This window comes from Microtus pennsylvanicus, chromosome 18 (genome assembly GCF_037038515.1).
Source record: "Microtus pennsylvanicus isolate mMicPen1 chromosome 18, mMicPen1.hap1, whole genome shotgun sequence".
In the NCBI taxonomy this organism is placed as follows: Eukaryota; Metazoa; Chordata; class Mammalia; order Rodentia; family Cricetidae; genus Microtus; species Microtus pennsylvanicus.
Genome location: NC_134596.1, coordinates 42,582,799 through 42,602,500, shown reverse-complemented (window position 1 = coordinate 42,602,500; position 19,702 = coordinate 42,582,799). Strand labels below are relative to the sequence as shown.

At 43.9% G+C, this 19,702-nt stretch overlaps 1 protein-coding gene across 2 annotated transcripts in view; it reads left to right on the top strand.

Annotated features, from left to right (window-relative positions):
* Positions 1-15,777, top strand: part of Pold3 (DNA polymerase delta 3, accessory subunit) — a 38,732-nt gene extending 22,955 nt beyond the window's left edge. For both annotated transcript variants that reach the window (XM_075952675.1, XM_075952676.1), the window contains exons 7-12: positions 942-1,014; positions 4,208-4,373; positions 7,717-7,826; positions 11,749-11,855; positions 12,854-12,932; positions 15,321-15,777. In XM_075952675.1, coding sequence (XP_075808790.1) covers positions 942-1,014; positions 4,208-4,373; positions 7,717-7,826; positions 11,749-11,855; positions 12,854-12,932; positions 15,321-15,526 — 741 coding nt within the window. In that variant the 3' untranslated portion in view covers positions 15,527-15,777. The remainder of the gene's footprint in view (positions 1-941; positions 1,015-4,207; positions 4,374-7,716; positions 7,827-11,748; positions 11,856-12,853; positions 12,933-15,320) is intronic.
* The last annotated feature ends 3,925 nt before the right edge of the window (positions 15,778-19,702 follow it).

Genomic DNA, 19,702 nt, shown 5'->3' with positions numbered 1-19,702 from the left:
TGTCCAGTTGTCTGACAATATAAGGGCAGTAAGGAAAAAAAGCTCTCTTGGTTTGGTGGTCTGTGCCTGTAATCCCAGCATTCGGGAAAAGGAGGCTACATAGAGACACCATCTCACAAAGAGAAAGGAGGGAGGGAAGGCAGAAACAAGCACACATTGAGTCCTTCTGTGCACTGAGTCTGACCTCTGTGTAAAGCTTCGTATCAGTTCTGTTTGAATCTTGCTGTTTATGTGTAAAGTAATTTGTCTGCAGCCATACTGTTATGAAATGGAGGCCCAGGGTTCAGATCCCCCTGAGAATTAAAAATACTTTACCTTCTCTCCCGTTGTTTGCCATGCATACCACTTCTGATTGAATTCTCTTAGGACAGGTAGCTTCAAAATATGCTCAAGAAAAGCTCAGATGTACTCATAAGTAATTTGTGAGAACAGAAAGCAGGCTTTGTCAGCTGGTCTGGAATTCTGCTCTAGGTTCTTTTTGTTTGGTTTTTCAAGACAGGGTTTCTCTGTGGCTTTGGAGCCTGTCCTGGAACTAGCTCTGTAGATCAGGCTGGTTCGAACTCACGGAGATCTGCCTGCCTCTGCCTCCCGAGTGCTGGGATTAAAGGCGTGCGCCACCACCGCCCTGGCTTTGCTCTAGGTTCTTAGTTAACATCTGCACATTTTGCCATGATGTTTTAGAGTCTGTACTGTCAAGTTGGAATGCTTTGTCTTTCCTGCTACACCTGGCCCATTCTGGCTTTGATCTTGCAGTATAGCTGAGGATGGTCCTCCAAGTTCTACCTCTGTTATTCTGGAATTACAGTCTTGTCCCACCATGCCTGACTTTTACTATGCTATACTGTTAGAGACGGTTGAGGCCATGGTACTTCAAGAACAGCCTGAATGTTAGGCAAAATTAGAAATTGTATGTGTGTTTGTTTGTTTTTTTATGCTTTTAGACATCTTCAGCTGGGGGCAAAGCACCAGGAAAAGGAAATATGATGAGCAACTTTTTTGGAAAAGCAGCTCTGAGTAAGTATGTTCTTAATTTCTTTGAACTCTCGGAAGAAAGTTACTGTAGTAGCGTGTGCCTGCGGTCAAGGCCAGTGGTCTGGGTTTTGCCCATCAGGCATTCCCATTCCCTAGCATATTCATAGTGTGCTGACCAATGTATTGAGGAAAGGAAGGGAACTTTTGGGTTTACTTGAGCTCCTGAAGGCTATTTCTGCTTTCACTTCTGGCCTTGGGAAGAAAATAAAATACTTAGGTAGTGAAGCTTTTGAAGATGGTGATAAAGTGAGAGAGTCGCACTTAATATCACGGACGCTGGCGCCAGTTTGCTTGGTGTGACCCTAACTACAGATGTCTCCAGGGACCACAAAAACAAATATTTTGCCTCTCAGGTTATTTTTTAAAGATTACTCACGGCACTGAATTAAATGTCAATGTGAAAATAGGCAGTGATGGGCAGCAATGGGCAGTAATGGCCAGGCCATTTAAATGCATCTTCTTCTTTTTTTTTTTTTGGAAGGAAAGGCCTTTATTTAAGTAAGAATTCTTTCTTAATGGAAAGAGCCAACAGTTATATATTTTTATACTACTTATATCAAGTACACATCCCTTGGGGGTATGCGGCAGAATACCACATAGAATGTAGGAACCACAGGGTGCTTACTGCACTCTCTCTTGGAACATCAGGTTTACAGAGACCTGTGACCTTTTGTCACATGTCTATCCAAGGACAGTAGTCTGAATTCTGCTTTCCCAAGACGGTCAGATTGATACGCCGTGGGGGATTGGAGTGATGGTGTTTTATTTGCTGTGGAGGTTCTCAGAAAAGGATGTTTTTGTATTGTGAAAGTAGAAAAATGTGGTACCTGGAAGTTATCCAGAAACATGCTTTGGTGGTGCTGCTGGAGCAATGCACGGGGGCCCCTGTTTCTGTGAAACATCATGATGTCATTTGCCTGCATGGCTGGGACTGGTGCTGGAGCAACGCACGGGAGGCCCTGTTTCTATGAACACATCATGATGTCATTCCCCTGCATGGCTCCGACTGGTGCTGGAGCAGTGCATGGGGGCCCCTATTTCTATGAACACATCATGATGTCATTCGCCTACATGGCTGGGACTGGGACGCTGTACTCGGTCTGTTACTATTTCTTGACAATTTAATGATTTTCTTGTTTTTGTGTATTTTGTGTGTTTATAAGATCCAGTGAGGAATTTTAATTAATTAAAACTTTTTTGGATAACTTGTATTTGTGTTATCTTGTTGTATCTGTGTAACTTGTGGCGTTAGTTTCCCATGGAATCCAGAAGGAGGTGTTCCAGGCCATTGTGAGTTGCCTGGTGTGGAAAGAGCAGATAGAACCGCTGAGCCACTCTAGTACCCAATGAAGACTCTTTCGTTTATCATTTAAAAATTCGTAAAATACACAAACAGCTGTTAACAGTAAAAACGGCCAAATTTTGAAATTGTTGATTGTATACCTACTATGTGCTTAGCTCTATTGCACACTAGTAATAGAATGGAAAAAGAAGACAAAAACCTTTGTCTGTAGATAGATGCAGACAATGAAAGGTTGCTTAGCCTTAAAAAGCATAAAATTCTGTTACTTGCAAAATGTTCACTTTCCTAGTCAATTTGGGATATTTTAGTGGGAAAGTTTAAAAAGCACAGATGAGAACAACAGAATTTAGCCCGGCAATGGGGGTACACACCTTTAATCCCAGCACTCAGGAGGCAGAGGCAGGCGGATCTCTGTGAGTTTGGACCAGCCTCGTCTACAGAGAAAATTCCAGGACAGGCTCCAAAGCTACAGAGAAACCCCGTCTTGAAAAACAACAACAACAACAACAAAAAAGAGAGAATTTAAAATTGAAACCATGGTTACCACCCATGGTTACCACTATTGCACTAGTGAAGCCCACCCGTTAGGTTTCCCACATAAACATTCAAAAATATGAATAGATTGCATTTTGTGTTTTGATCCGTCTGCATTCTCAGAGAACATACATGCTTTGAAAAACTGTTGTCCTAACCTGTACTGACTAAGACTGTCAAGACTAAGACAGGTGGTTACAGACCAGGTAACGCAAACGGCTTTCTGAAGAACCTCCACTGTGTATGGCTTTCTAACTGTGTGTTCTGACTTTGCCTATAAATAGCTATCACTGGGTACATAGGCTAGATTATGCATTTCTGTATTTCTCGGGTGGCTGATGTGTTTCTGTTCTGCATGGCCACTTGTGTGTGCTGTGGTATCTCAGCTTAATGTAGGGACCCAGGTCAGGAGTTGAACTAACTGAGGCCCTTACTTTTTCTCTCAGTGATACCTTGGGTAACTCACTTAATGTTTTTGCCTGATAGTAGTCTTATAAATATTATCCCAGTTCTTAAAGAGAAAAATGGCTTTTAGGCTTGCCCAGAGGGAAGCAGGATTTGAATTAAGTTCTATCATTGAAGGTAGTAGTGAGATAGGACTATCCAGGCGTTAAACTACGGGGCTTGGAGAGATGGCTGCTCTTCTAAAGACCTAGGTTCAATCCCAGCACTCATGTGGTAGGTAGCTCACAATCATCTTTAACTGCAGTCCCACGGGTCCAATGCCTCTTCTGGCTCCACACACACCAGATATGCTTGTGGTACACAGACATACATGCAGACAAAACAACAACAACAACAAAAAAACCCCACCAATACAAGCAAAATAAATAATTTTTTTAAAAGGTTAAATAGAAAAGACATTGCTTCAAATTTAGCTGTCAGCCCATTTTTAAGCTGTATTCTTGAACATCATCGTGACTACCTGCGGCTCTTGTTTTCCTTATTTGAAAATAAGAGGATAACTTCATGAAAGTTGAATTTAGGGGCTGTCAAGCCTGAGGACTGAGTTTGATCCCTGGGATCTGCATGGTAGAAGGAGAAACAGAGAGCGTTCTCCTCTAACCTTCACAGCTGTATCATGGCGAGCACACACCCAACAGAAACACAATAAACCCAAAATTTGGTATTTTGAAACCTTGTGTTTGCTGTCGCTAAGGCAGTGGTGTAGTGAGAGGTTAGTGTGAATCAGAAATGAAGATCATAGGTGTTTTCTTGATAACTGCTCTTTTTTAGGACAGGGACTGTTTTTACCCTTCCTCCTAGCATTACCTAGCTCTGGAGTGATGGTTAACAGTGCACGGTGGTTATATGTGGTCTGCTGTACTTTATTTGTAGATAAATTTAAAGTCAGTTTGGATCCAGAGCAAGAAGTGAAAGAAGAAAAAACAGTGGAGCAGCCTCCGGTGTCTGTCACTGAAACAAAGCTGGCAGCTCCCACAGCTCTGAAGAAATCCAGCAGGAAGGCAGAACCTGTGAAGACGCAGCAGAAGGAAAAGAAATGGTAGGAGAATTTTGTCACTTGGGAAGGGGAGTGTCTTGTGGAGGTGAGAAGGTCTGTTTGGGATTTCTACGGCAGGCAGTTTCAGCTGAGTACTAAATCCTACCTAAGGCTGTGAGAATGAGAGAGAAGCCCCAGGCTCACCTGGTGAAGCCGGGCTGACCACTGATGTAAACTGTGATCGTCTTTGCCCCCAGACTTCAGAGTGTGTAGACACCATGAAAGTGTGCCTGTGTGTGTGTTTCACAGTGAGAAGTTACTGTTTCCAGTCCAGTTTAAGAGAAGAAGTTCTTTGTTTTCTTTTTATATCAATGAGTTTATTTTTCAAGTGGTAAAATGTAATTAGAAAAGAAAATAAAAAGCACACAAGCTGTTAAAAATGGATCCAGGAGTTTGAGACACTACCTCATAGCTGGTAGAAATTAGTCTGTTGAAAGAAATTCTAAAGGACACTGTCAGCACTGATAGGCCCACAAAGAACCAACTTTTGTGGTAAAGTTGGAGCAACAAAATGGTGACATTTCAGAGGGGTAAAGCTCTGCCCAGTAGGCCTTGCCCCCCGGGAACACATGATATATGTGGATTAAAATGTCCCAGCCATGATCCCAGCACTCAGTGTGGGAGGCTGTTACCAGGCATGTACTCAGCATCCCTCCACTAAATAGCCAGTTAAGTCTAGGTTTTTAGTAGGTGACTTTACTAGGTTAAGTGTAGGTTTTTAGTAGGTGTCCTTTACTAGGTTAAGAAGGTTTTTAGTAGGTGTCCTTTACTAGGTTAAGAAGGTTTTTAGTAGGTGACTTTACTAGGTTAAGAAGGTTTTTAGTAGGTGTCCTTTACTAGGTTAAGAAGGTTTTTAGTAGGTGTCCTTTACTAGGTTAAGAAGGTTTTTAGTAGGTGTCCTTTACTAGGTTAAGAAGGTTTTTAGTAGGTGTCCTTTACTAGGTTAAGAAGGTGTTTAGTAGGTGTCCTTTACTAGGTTAAGAAGGTGTTTAGTAGGTGTTCTTTACTAGGTTAAGAAGGTGTTTAGTAGGTGTCCTTTACTAGGTTAAGAAGGTTTTTAAGCCGGGCGATGGTGGCGCACGCCTTTAATCCTAGCACTCGGGAGGCAGAGGCAGGCGGATCTCTGTGAGTTCGAGACCAGCCTGGTCTACAGAGCTAGTTCCAGGACAGGTTCCAAAGCCACAGAGAAACCCTGTCTCGAAAAACCAAAAAAAAAAAAAAAAAGAAGAAGAAGGTTTTTAGTAGGTGTCCTTTACTAGGTTAAGAAGGTTTTTAGTAGGTGTCCTTTACTAGGTTAAGTGTAGGTTTTTACTAGGTGTCCTTTACTAGGTTAAGAAGGTTTTTAGTAGGTGTCCTTTACTAGGTTAAGAAGGTTTTTAGTAGGTGTCCTTTACTAGATTAAGTGTAGGTTTTTAGTAGGTGTCCTTTACTAGGTTAAGAAGGGTTTTTTCTATCCCAAGTTTTCTGAGAGGCGTTTACTCATTGCTTTTAAATTTTAGCATGCTTTTTCTGCTTTTATTGAGGTGGCTCATGCAGTTTTTCTGCTAATGTGGTCGGTTATACTGATTGACATGAAAATGTTAAACCAGCCTTGCATTCTGGTTGTATTTATTGTTTTTACACACTGCTAGATTAGTGAACATTGCCCTAGGAGGACTTTGTTTCTATAGTTTTGAGGACTACAGCTCAGCTGTTTTCTTTCCTGGTAATTGGCTAGTTTTAGTATCCAACTTGTGTTAACCTCATAAAAGAAGTTTGTGAATCATATTTTTTCTTTAATATTTAGTGTGTGTGTGTTATGTGTTTATGTACATATCATGACACAGCGGACATAACTTGTGATAGTCAGTTTTCTGCTGCCCTGGAATGGACTTGCTTCATTAGGCTTGGCAGCAGCACCTTGGTCTGCAGAGCCATCTCTGGCCCTATGTGTGGATATAGTTCTAATACATTTAAGTATATAATAAAATCTATTAGTGAATCTGGGCCTGTATTTTCTCTGTGTGTGGTGTGTGTGTGTACACGTGTGAGAGATGTATATAGTGTTAGTCAAATTTTCTAGTTCTTTTTGGACCAGTTTGTGCTTTTAAAGGACTTTATTTCCTCTAAGTTCCTGAGCTTGTTGAAGCGTTCATAATCTAGCCTTGTTCTTAGAGTATTTGTAGACTCTGCAGTTATGACTACAGAGTCCTTTATTCTCTTTAATCCACTTGGAAATACATGTTTTCCCTCTATTGTAAAAGGCTTATTAATCTTTTCTCCTTAACCTAACAACTTTAGGCTTTGTTAGTTTTCTTTATTTTCTACTGCATTGTTTTCTACTCTAATATTATTCCCTTTGGCTTGCTTTAGGTTGCTTTATTTTCCTAACTAAAGTAGAAAAAAAAAGTTGATGTTCAAAATTAAATAAGACATAGGCACTCAATGACAGAAAGATTATGGTTTACATGTATTTGTCTCTAACACACAATAGGCCCCTAAATTATTTATTGATGAATGCCATAATTGAGAAAGCAGACAGAGAAGCTAAATAATGTCAAGAGAAAGTCTAGGTTTTTATGACATCACTAGAACGAATTTACGGTCTTATCTATGCCTTTGCTCACGTTGTTCTTTCAATTTACAATATTGTCTTCCCTTCCTACCTGTTGAATATCTACTTAGCTTTTAACAGTTGTGTCCCACAATGTTATTTGTCCATTAAAATTTTATCATGTTGTATAATAGCTAGTGCAGCTGGCCAAAACCTGTTTGTCTTCTGAGGCAGGTTTCACTGTGTGGCCCAGGCTGCCCTCAGTCTTAGAATCCTCCCACCTCTCTGCAGAAATTATAGGCATGTGCCACTATGTCTGGCCTGCCATGGCTTTTTGAGCACAGCATTTCTTTCCTGATCTTTGCAATGTGACTGTTCAGCTGCTCATTTAATTACCGAAAGGCCAATAGGAGGGGAAAGGCATTGACAGGACTCTAAACTGGCCTAGAGAGAACTGGTGAAACGCTTTGTTCTGACTACCCTATAAAGTGAAATAGTTGTGAATAGCCAGCAGTATATTTTCTCCGAAGGATCAATCTTTCTGCTGGGCACAGTGGTACACCACTTGGGAGGCAGAGGCAAGAGGATCTCTGAGCCAGAGGCCAGCTTGGTCTACCTAGTGAGTTCCAGGACAGCCAGGACTACATAGAAACACTGTCTCAAATAAACAAATAAAAATCAATCAGTCTTTCCTTACCTATTTTGTTGTTTTCTACCCTCTGGATTTATGGCTGTAAGCTCTAAAAGAAGCTGCATAGGAACACACGCATACTCAAACATGTGTACACTTTCTGTTCTGTGTAATGGTTGCAGGGGGAAGCGAGTAGACTTATCTGATGAGGAAGCCAAGGAAACGGAAAACCTGAAGAAAAAGAGGAGGAGAAGAATCAAGCTTCCTCAGTCTGATAGCAGCGAAGATGAAGGTAGGCATTGCTGTTAATTTTGGTAGGGGATCATTTCTTGGTTCATGCTCAAAGATCTGAAAAATTCACTTACTGTGGACTACAATGAGAGCAGTAGTCCTAACAATGAGAGAATAATTCTCTTTGAAGTCTGCTACAGATTTTTATCAGAATAGTGATCATTTGGTAACTTGTGAAAATACCTAAAACAGAGACTGGAGAGATGTCTCAGAGGTTAAGAGCATTGACTGCTCTTCCAGAGGTCCTGAGTTCAATTCCCAGCAACCACATGGTGACTCACAACCATCTGTAATGAGTTCTGGTACCCTCTTCTGGCCTGCAAGGACACATACAGGCAAAACATTGTATACATAATAAATAAATCCAAAAAAAGAAAAGAAAACAGAAATACAGAAAACGAAAGTACGACTTTCACACACACTATCTAAGCCCTTTCCTTTCTCTCTAAGGCTAGTGTTTCTTTGGCTGCCTTCAAGTACATATTCTAGACATACCAATAAATAAAACTGGTAAAATTGCAAGACCCTGCATGTATAGTGTCACTGTGGTTCTTTCAGGGTCAGGATGTGGACGGGGTTGTAAGATAAGCAAGCAGAGTAAGCACAGGAATCTCTACAGGAAAATTAATGTCCTGTGCTTCAAAACAAATATTAAGTACTTTTAATATTTTTCAAAGTATGTGTATGGGTGTTTTGCTTACATGTTTGTGTGTACCATATGCATACAGTGTTCAAAAGAGGGCAGTTGATTCCCTGGGACTGGAGTTACACAAGGTGGTGAGCTGCCTGCCACGTAGATGCTGGGAACTGAAGCAGGATCCTGAAGAGCAGCCAGTACTCTTAGCATCTGCATTCTCTCCAACCCAGTATCTAAGTCTTATTTAAATCTTACCCCAAACCATGTAAAGTATGTAGAAAGAAGCTAAAGAGAAAGGTTTGGAGGCTACATTGTGCTCTCCAGGGAAGTATGTTGAAAGAGCTCGGCTAAACTTGGAACCATCAGAGGCAGTTTTCCAAGGACTGAGGTGTAATGTGTCTTCTGCGCTGCAGGTGCCGTAACTTCGGGTCCTTCTTTGTTCTTCCAGAACTGCAGTGTTGCTACAAGCTGGCTTTTTGTGGATTTTTATTTTTTTCAAGACAGGGTTTTTCTGTGTAGCCTTGGTGCCTGGCCTGCTGTCCTGGAACTAGCTCTTGTAGACCAGGCTGGCCTTAAACGCACAGAGATCGGCCTGCCTCTGCCTCCTGAGTGCTGGGATTAAAGACATGAGCCATCATTGCTTGGTGCTCTTTGTGGATATTAAGACAACACACCAGAAATGCCGAGACAGCGCTTGACACACAGTAGCTTTTTGCATTGTGTCCCTCCCCCGACCTCACTGGATGTTCAGTGTGTAACAGAGATTCTTAGATGTACCTTCTCAGCAAATTCCTTCCCCCCTTCCCCCTGGAAGTGTCTTAAGCACCTTTAGTAGTTCTACATATTTAAAACAAAACAAACATGGCAGGCCCAGAAAGAAATAACATTAATATCTGTGTTATTAGGAAGAAATAGCTTATAGCTGTGTTAAGTATTTGCTAACTTTTTCAGTCCTTGCAGGTTTGTGGTGGATTTCAAGCTTATGGAACACGCACGCACACCGCTTTTTTTTTTTTTGTAAGATAGGTATTAAAAAATATATATATTGAGTCCTAGGAAACAGTGATTGCTTTCCAGGAATTGGAATCACTGGTCTCTGCCAGAGGACTCTTGACCAACAAGTGGTTACATTGCTGGTTCACTGACACAGGTTTTCCCACAGTTCTTAATTCTGACTGAGTAAAAACTGCTTTCTTGAGGTGATGCTTCATCTCTTGAATGTTTCTCGTCATTGAGCACACTAATGCACAAAGCATCTGTCATATTTACGTCAGTAAAAATGTCCCGAGTTAGAATGCTTGGATTAATGGTAAAAACTGAGTATGGGCAAGGTTTTTTTTTTAATTTCTTTGAACTTCAGTTGTATGAGACAAATAATGATTTGTGGGGTTATTATGAAAATGAGTGATTGATGTTTATAAAGTAGAAAATGTTGGTTGCTTATCCTTCTTAAAATATCTAAGTTTAAACACAAGACAGTTTTTAAAGTCCGATAAAACAAAGCTTATGATGATAATCCCTGCCATCTGAATCACTGAACTGGCTCTCGTCAGCTCCTCCCAGCTGCCTTCCATCTCCCAGGCCGTGTTGAAATCTCTTTATTCCTCTGCTCTCTTCTCTGCCAGGGGGATTATGACATTTTATTACCGTATGATTCTCGGAGGTGGGCAACTGGAAAGTAGGAAGTGGGAACTGTCTGTGGCCTTCCCTTGATCTGGATGTTCCTCACCCCAGATTTTATCCAGGAAGTACTTACTCTCCTTGATTTAAGACATGAGAGTTACTGTTGCTCTGTGCCCAGTGCAGGACAACTGTAGCGCCCCTGCTCGTTGGACTGAATCTGAGGGCAGACACAGGTAAACACTTGCGTGCAGTGCTGGGAGGGGTCCGAGAGGGCCCACAACAGCCCAGCATTCTAGTGAGGTCCTGGTTCTGTAGTGTGCTCTTGCTTAGATTCCCGTCGCGAGCTGAATTCATAGCTAGACTGAAGCTGCTCTGCTTTCCTTTGTCTGTCTCTTGTTTCTCTGAAGTTAGGGCCCATTTCATACTTGAGGTGTCTAATTTATTGCTTTATCCTGGCTCTTACTCTGCTCCACCTCTTTAGGTCATTTGGCCATGAACCCTCCACTGTCATAATTTTTAACACTGACCTAATCAGTTGGGAGAAATTCAGATCCAAGATTTGTGCAGAGAATTTGAATGTAGCCAGGAGGTTCAGGGAGCAGGTGAGGCTAAGCAGCTACCCAGGCCCATGGCCAGCAGTGTCTTGGTGATGATTAAGCAGTAGGTCGGGAGTTGGGGAGATTATCTCGGTGTGCTCACTAGTAAATACAAGACCCTGGGTTCAGACCTCAGCTTGGAGGAAGATAAAGTTACAAAACAGATGACTAGACAAATAAACAAAACAGTAGTCTGCTGAGGTCCCTCCCTTCCTTTCTGATGGCCTTCTCTTCTCTCAGACCTGATTCTTTACTGAGAAACTGGGATCCCTGAGTGGTACTCCATTGTCAGATACCATTTCCACAACATTCTTTCTCTCCTGACTTTTTTTCCTGCCCGTTCTCTGTGTGGCAAAGCAAGACTTATAAGGCCTATCAGTGGGGAAGTCACTAGAAATAGTCTCTTACAGTCAGGGTTGGCTGTTAGATCTTTCATGGAGATTAGCTTTCAAAGGTGATTCTTCCCCAAACCATGCACTTACTTCCAGCTGGACGGTCTGGGTCCAGCAGTCCTGTCAGTCATCCTCAGACACTAGCACCAAAGACGCTGTGGAGCACTGAGGAGAACAGGCTGTCTCTACTGACTTGGTCATACTAGGAAGAGAGCGGATGGTTGGGTTACAAAGGCTATGGAATCACACTGGCTTGGGTTTGAGACCTGTTTTTATGAGTCGTGAACCTTTGCCAAGTGGAGTCTCGGAACCTGTTTACTCTGTGTTATGGGAGTAAGATCTGTCTCTTGGGTTGTGGTGAGAATAAAGTGAGACTCCTGATATGTGGTACGTGGTCATTATATGTCAACCAACTTCATGTTCTGGTCTGGTGTACGACAGAACACTTGGCTAAGAGAATCTCTAGGGTATTGCCAACTTCAGAAATTCTTGATTGTAGTTATGTAAAATAATTAATGTGTATTTTAAGTCTCTGACTGTATTCCTTGATCATCGTGAATTACTACTTGCAAAATACGCTTTGATAAGCAGAAGTTTCAAGGCAGATGCAGTGGAGAAGGCATTGTGCTAGTTAGAGCTTTTAGTTTTCTTCATTAAGCTTGTTCCATTTTCCAGTCTTCCCAGACTCTCCTGAAATGTATGAAGCAAATTCACCATCTCCACCTCCTCCTGCATCTCCACCTCCTGAGTCTGTGCCAAAACCTGAGTCTCCTCCCGTCAAGGTAAACCCAGCCCAGTTCTCCCTTCCTTGTGTCTTCTCTCAGGACTCTACAGTCACTGTGTTGAATCTTGTGTGCCCTTCTCTGTCTTCTCCAGTGGCCGATAGCTGGCTTGTGTCTCATCTTGCTTCTCTTCAGGTTGACCAGATGGACACACTTTTCTTCTTGCCTGAGGGCAGACATTGCTGTGGGGGATAGCCTTAGGAAGGTTGTGTGTGAGGGGTGTGGCTCTGGGCAGCTGTTTGTTTTTTTGTGATCATCACCATCAGGACTGCTTGCGGCCCAGCCTCCATCAGGGCAAATTATGAAAGATAAAAGGAAACACAAAACTCAAATTTGTTCTTAGGGAAAGGACTAGATGAGAAAACCACAGCAAACAGTGACATGCAGTTTTGAATGCTCTGTTTTGAATGCTGTGGCTTATCTGTTTCTATTAGTTGATAATAGTGGGTGGTGAAATGTTGAGGAGATGAATGCTGATAAGCCTCCTTCGTAACCACTAGTTTTCTTTAATTCATTCTGCTAAGACTTAATGTAAATCTCATACTGTTATATCATAGCCAAAGAAACAGGATGAAAATGTAGATTAAAGGGAACTGATAGTAGTAATATGTGCTTCTGGCTAAACTAGTTGGGTATGACATTCAAACACCAAGGCTGAACATGGAAGTATCTACTGCTTTCCTGGAAAGTCCTGACACAGCATATTGCGGTAGTATGCTTTCCTTGTCCCTCTCTTCCACTAAGGTCCTTAATCTGTATGTCTTTTTCACCAAGAACTCGAATCTTTCCCAAGCACACTGCTTCTCTTTCTGTAATCGGGAAGATGCCAGGCCTGTGCTTACAGTAAGCATTATGTGCCTGTGAAGTGTAGAGTTCCTTGTTCTCCGTTTGATCATAATGGCATGATAGGGGTGGTTTTTTGTAGATTTAGAGTCTTCTGTTATTTTTCTCTATAGCTTCACAGGTCGACTTGATATTGTTACTGTCTGATCTTTTAGAGTTCAAGTGGAGAAAACAAAAGAAAACGAAAGCGTGTACTGAAATCTAAAACCTTTGTGGATGAAGAGGGCTGCATAGGTAAGGCAAATGTTTGGCATCAGGCTTGAGTTCTTATTTTAGTGAGGCACTGTAACTCCCTGCAGAGCAGCTGTCTGCAGTGTGAGCGCACATGGGCTTAGGCCATGCAATGCTGCCTGTCGCTCCTTCTCTGAGGCCTTCACTGAGGAGCAGAGAACACAGAGCGCTGTAGTGAAGTCAGCACCTGCACCACGAAATGAAGCTGAGAGTGGCCTCTGAGTCGTGTCAGACTGGTTCTGTTAGCAGCTCAGTAGTGGGCAGGAGGCTGCCTCTGAGTCGTGTCAGACTGGTTCTGTTAGCAGCTCAGTAGTGGGCAGGAGGCTGCCTCTGAGTCGTGTCAGACTGGTTCTGTTAGCAGCTCAGCAGTGGGCAGGAGGCTGCCTCTGAGTCGTGTCAGACTGGTTCTGTTAGCAGCTCAGTAGTGGGCAGGAGGCTGCCTCTGAGTCGTGTCAGACTGGTTCTGTTAGCAGCTCAGCAGTGGGCAGGAGGCTGCCTCTGAGTCGTGTCAGACTGGTTCTGTTAGCAGCTCAGTAGTGGGCAGGAGGCTGCCTCTGAGTCGTGTCAGACTGGTTCTGTTAGCAGCTCAGCAGTGGGCAGGAGGCTGCCTCTGAGTCGTGTCAGACTGGTTCTGTTAGCAGCTCAGCAGTGGGCAGGAGGCTGCCTCTGAGTCATGTCGGACTGATTCTGTTAGCAGCTCAGTAGTGGGCAGGAGGCTGCCCACGGGTAATTGGACCTGGGAGTGTCAAGTCTTGTCAAGTCTCTGGTGTCCCGTGCCATTCATCCATAGAAGAGTATGACTTGACGGGGTCCCTACTTCCTGGGCATCCTCTTTACTCCAGGTCAGGCTCTTCCATAGATGGGTGGTCTGAGGTGGGGCTTTTGGGATTCAGCACTTGAACCCTGTTGAGATGCTCAGACTCCAATACTGTGCTCTCCTGCCTAGAGGCAATCATGGATTTGTAAAGTTCTGGTTGGTTGGAGCATGAATAATTTCTTCTCCTTTCTTATGGTACCTGTCACGAAGCTAGATCTCCTAGAGAAGGTCCCTCCCCTTTCTTTTCTTTCCCGTGTTACCCTGGCTGTCCTGGAACCTGCTCTATAGACTAGGCTGACCTTAAACACAGAGATCCACCTGCCTCTGCCTCCTGAGCATTGGAATTAAAGGTGTGTGCTACCAATGCCTGGCTTTCTTGCCCTTTTGATTTTCATTTTCTTGTTAAATTTCTCTCTTTATAAGATTGATTGGCTCTGAAGAATCAGCTCTTCCTCAGCAAGTGCTGAGTGAAGCTCCTGGAGTCGCTGTGTTGGTCGCAGGCCCATTCTCCTGACAGGCCTGCCGCTGTGACTGTAGTTGATCCTGACGTATGATGCTGTAGACATGCTGCCTTTGAGTAGAGACTACAGCTTATGACGTATCAGGGGCTTATTGCCAACCATGAGATCATTTCCTTTCTGTAGACAGCTCCTCAGGCTTCCTAACACAGAAACAAACAACAGTTCATAGTATTGTCCATGAATTGAGTTATAGGATGTATGTAGCATGGTGGGTGTGTGGGGTGAAGGGCGTTCTGGGATTGTGCTTGCTGGACTACAGGGTATTCATTCCATGGGAATGTCTCAAGTGTCTTCTCAAAAAGATTGACACATTTCTCTAATATTATAACTACGCAAATTACGTGAAAGTCTTACTAAAATTGAAGTTTTTCGGCATTGTTCTTGTCTTTCTCTTTTCCTTTCTTCCTTTGTAGGCATGGTCTCCTCAGGGTTCTCTTACCAGTCTCCAAGGGCACAGATTTCAGGTGTTTGCCATATCACGCTTGATTGAGATGCTGTGTTCCTAATTAGATTACCAGAGAGGCCAAGTTCTCTCATCTGAACTATATCTTTCTTTTCTTTTCTTTTTTTCTTGTTTTGTTTTTCAAGACAGGGTTTCTCTGTGTATCCTTGGCTGTCCTGTAACTCATTTTGTAGACCAGGCTGGCCTCGAATTTAGAGATTCAACTGTCTCTGCCTCCTGAGGCCCATGGTGGAAGAGTGAGAGCTCTGACAGGCTAAATGAAGAGCTAGGAGAGTGAGCACTGGAAATGGGCAGGTGTGTAGGACACAGAAGATGACTCAGAGCATGGAGTTAGGAAGAGATGTTTGAGATACAGACAGCTCGTATGTAGACATAGCCAGTGTAGACAAGGACACAAGGAACAGGATTGGGCAATCTGATGACATGGGGCTTAGCTGTGAAGGAGTAGGGGATTCTCAGCCATGTGACCTCAGGATAAATGTGTTCTCCCAGTAAGAAAAAACTCGGGACCTGATGCACAGGGCAACCTCCCCTTTGGTAACTCAAAGCCACCATGTCCCTGTTTTTTTTTTTTTTTTTTGTTATTCCAGTGACTGAAAAAGTCTACGAGACTGAATCATGCACGGACAGTGAAGACGAGGGAAAGATGAAGGTGGCACCGGTACACAGACCCCCTGCCGCTGCTGTGAAAAAGGAAACCAAAGAGGAGCCGCGAAAGGGCCCCAAGAAAGGGACCACAGCTCTGGGCAAAGCCAACAGACAAGTGTCCATTACTGGTTTCTTCCAGAAGAAGTAAATGCTGTCCCTGGCAGGACTTGGGGTGGTCAAGGGAGAAGACCAGCAAGTATAGACTGTCACTTACTGTGTAAGTTTGCCTAGCTCCTTGCCTCATCTGTATCAAAATGCTGCACTGCCATCACGTGACACGTGGACTATTTCTAGGGTGTTTTTTTTTCTAACCAAAAGGGAGTCACCTAGAAGCAGGAGGCAAAAGATATTTTAAAAGCTGTTACATTGTAATGAGTTTATAAAGCACAATTTCTGACCTGCCTAGAAGAATTCATTTGAGAATTACCTGCTGGGCCCCACTCACATGTTCCTCTTCTGGTCCTCTGTATTCTGTGAGCTTGTGTGGCAGTGTTTTTATTTTATGAATTCTACTGGATGTCTTCACCACTTCTCACTTTCCTCTCCGTGCCGACACACTTCTGTTCCCTGACCCCGCAAATCTGTTTTCTGTAAAACTTTTAAATCTTGGTCAAACAAAAAGCTAAAACTAAAATCTCCTGTAATCCCTTATTTCTGTCATATAGCAAGTGACACTCAGCTGCAGGCAGACCACAGAAGCTCTCCAGAACTTTGCTCACATTCAGTGGTTAGGACAGAGCACAAATACCGAACCTCACTAAGAGTCAGCATGGCAGCCACTGGCAGAGCTGCCGTGTTAACACAGGGTACACAGTCTACTCTTGTGTTCACGGTTTCTTTCTCCCAAATACCTTTCCAGTCAGTACCTAGAGAGTGGACAGTACAGTGAGACAGAGTAAAGGGAGAAGTGGCAGTGCCCATCCCAGGAAGGCGTGGAGACCTAAGGCACACATTAGGAGATGTTGCTCCTCTGTGTTTTCAGGTCCTCCCGTTCCCCGAGCAGTACAGGCTCCCCAGGAAGAGATGGGGGACTGACCGGTTATAGGTCTAGACAGTGATGAAAACGTTGGCTTTTGTGCCTTTATTCTGATAATGGCTTTCAAGCACCTTCCATTATGGCTGGGCAGGAGGTGAGAGCCATCTAGGTTGTGTGGGCAATTTTTGCACAGAGTTGCGGGGAAGGGAGCACAGACATGACTGCCCATGTGATTCACTCTCAGCCGATGAGGGGTGTCTGACCCAACCCTTCCACTGAGGCCTGGCTTGTGTCACAGAGATGTAAGCAGCTGCCTACTATTGGAAGTTAGGGTTGGGACTGACCTTGGCATTAAACAGCTGCTTTAGCAACCAAGCATGGGCTTGATTAGGACCAGCAGCTTGGGAGATGAGTCTTGGCCTCATGGCGAAGGCTGGAGGGCCGAGGCTTTGCACGTCAGCCTGAGTAAAGGCTGGCACACGCTAGACCTTTTTTTTTTTTTTAAGTGGAAAAGAGTGGAATGCCTGGACTGAGGCTTGACAAGAAGCTTCTGGAGAAGAGTCCCTTGTTTTAAGTGGTTATTTTTGTCATCGCCTCTGGCCATTTTTCCAAATGGGAATGGAAAAGTACAAGGCAACAATCCAGTATTCTTTAAATCTGATTATGGAGGGATTTCTAATAAAACGAGTTTGAATTGGAGCTCTGGTGCAATCTGGGGTTCTCCTCTCAAGGAAGAGTACGAGTCTCTGGTCCCTGCACCCAGCTCCCCACCTGAGTTTGGAGCTGCCTGCAGAAACTAAGCAAGCATCGCGTGGTGATGTTTTCTCTCCATTTTATACAGCACTCAACCAGGTTACCCACGAGTTCAATAAATTCGAGAAGCCGTTTTGAAGCAGTACTCAACCTGAATGTCTGATGTGTCCATTGCTTGACAGCCTGGTGGCAGAGTGTGTAGTTACCTAAACGCTGACTGGGAACAGACTGATTTTCAGTTTATGTTGCTAAAAGTGCACACCCACAATCTGAAATGTACAAGTTATTTTGCTGTCTTCATCATCTTTTCAGTCCTCTGGGAAATCTTAGTTTTAACCGGCCTTATTTTTCAGTTCATTAAGAAGGAAATCTAGTCCTGATCTTGCATTCTGTTCTTTAACAAAGTTGAACTGAAGTGAGCCACTCTGTGTGCTGAGCCGAACTGATAACTGTAGCCTAAATGTGGTTCACGGTGGTGGGCAGGCAGTGGGTGCTGCTTCATCCGTGGGGGATGCAGGCAGCTACCAGGTTCTTGAACCCAGCACACGACCCAAATAGCATCCTCTCAGAGGCCTGGCAGTACATCTGGTCAAAAGGGGAAGGTGACTATCCGGTTTTATAACAGATTTTAAAGAGCAGAATTTTCTTTTTTATTAAAAGAAAGGTTTAGAGATGGCAGTATTTACTATTCATTAAAACATTTATTGTGTCTAACACATATCAGGCCTCTCACCGGAACACAGGAGGATACAATAGAAAGTGTAGAATATGTTTCTTGTCTTCAGCATCCGGTGGAGATGAGAAGATAAAATGGAATTGCAGGGCTGTGGATGCACTGATAGGTAAGTCAGGGTCCCCAGAGCTCTCAAGGCGGGTCTCCAAGTTAGCATCTGGGAGGGAGAGAACCACACAATTTTTGAAGAACACGTATGAGCTTACCATGAAAAAATGGGAAGGGTCTCCCAAGTAAAAGGATGTCTTTGGGGGGGGGGTAGATTGTAGAATTACATTTTTTTTCCTGTATTAGTGTTTTGCCTGCATGTATATATGTATAAGCATCATGTATGTTCCTGGTGCCCCTGGAGGCCAGAAGAAGGCATCCCTGAGCTGCCATGTGGGTCCTGGAAATGGAACCTGAGTTCTCTGCAAGGATAGCAAGTGCTCTGAACTACTGAGCCAAGTCTCCAGCCCCAGACTATAAACTTTTAAAACGGGGGGAAAGACACTGACATGTGAAGTTGGGGTGCCTCTAAATAGTTTGGGTTTACTTGGTAATGGAGACTTGCTGAAAGCTGCTGAGAGGGTTTTGTAGAACTGCATTAAAAGCCAGTTCAGTCCTCTGTGATGAGTGAGTTTGCATGTCCGGTGCTTCTATGAGGGTGCACCTATCAGTGAGTGCACATTGTATCTGAGGTCTGGTAGTGGGGAAGTGCCAGTGGGATTTGAGAAGCTGTCGTAGTGCAGACTGCTTCATTCTGGCAGTTGGCGTGAGCAGCTTGCATTGTTCTGCACACTTTCCTCTTCAGCTTGGATTCCTGTAGCAGGATTCGTTTCTTAGAAACCTCAGTGATAGGGGCTTCCTCGACTGCTTAAAACCCAGGGAGTGGGATGGGGGCAGGACAAGTTCTCTGTCCTAGCTTTGTTCTTGAAGAAGACAGTGCTTGGTATCCAGGGAGCTGAAGAGGATCCTTATAAGGAAACAAATCGTTTCTTGAGGACAGGGTAGAGCAAGCGCCTAATAACAGACCTGCCAGAGATGCACTCAGTGTCAGACTCGTTTTGGTAAATGTGTCTCTTCTTTCCTTGGTTCCGGGATCTCAGTATCCTGTATAATGCAGCTTTCACCACCATGAAACCTTCAGGGCAAGAAGGCAGCCTTGCTCTCTTGAGTTATTACCCTGGCGGCTCTGCAAATTAGCCCATGCTGTCACCATGCCCTCTCTGAAGGGCACATTGTACCCAAATAACTGCGTTTAGGATCGGCTCTCGCCACTCCCTGCTGCATGACACTTCTCCCCTCTTGTGTCTCTGTCCAGTTTTTGTGTGTGTTCGTGAGTGTGGGCCACCCACAGATGACCACCCAGACTCCTTAGCAAGAAGCTTGGTAAGGCCTCTGGTCTAATTTTCCATTGGATCAGAACCCACCATAACTCCAGAATTGCCCTTCCATTTTGAGCCTAAGTTGCCACACTCCCCTCCTCCTCTACTTTTCTCTCGATCTTGCCAGGCTTCTCATTCCTTGAGGCCTCCCCTTGGCTCTTGCCGCCCTCTTTTTTAAGGCTCAGAGTTCTCTGTGGCTAGCCCTTCTTCAGCTTTCCCTTTGGTCTTTCGGGCTCTCTTCCTCCATGTGGCACGTCTTTTCCTGGACACCACTTCGCCCAGTGTCTGCTGTGGATCTTCAAATGCAAAGCCCCGAGCATTTGAATGATAGTCACCTTGGACCCGGACCAGAGACTCCTCTGTCTGTGAGAACCTGGAAGACCAGCCGTATACACATTAACTACTACGTTCATAACAGTGAGAGTGCAGATGAGCAGAGAACCTGAATGACCACAATGGGCAGTTTTCTAGCCCCCTGCAAAGAGCGTCTTTGAC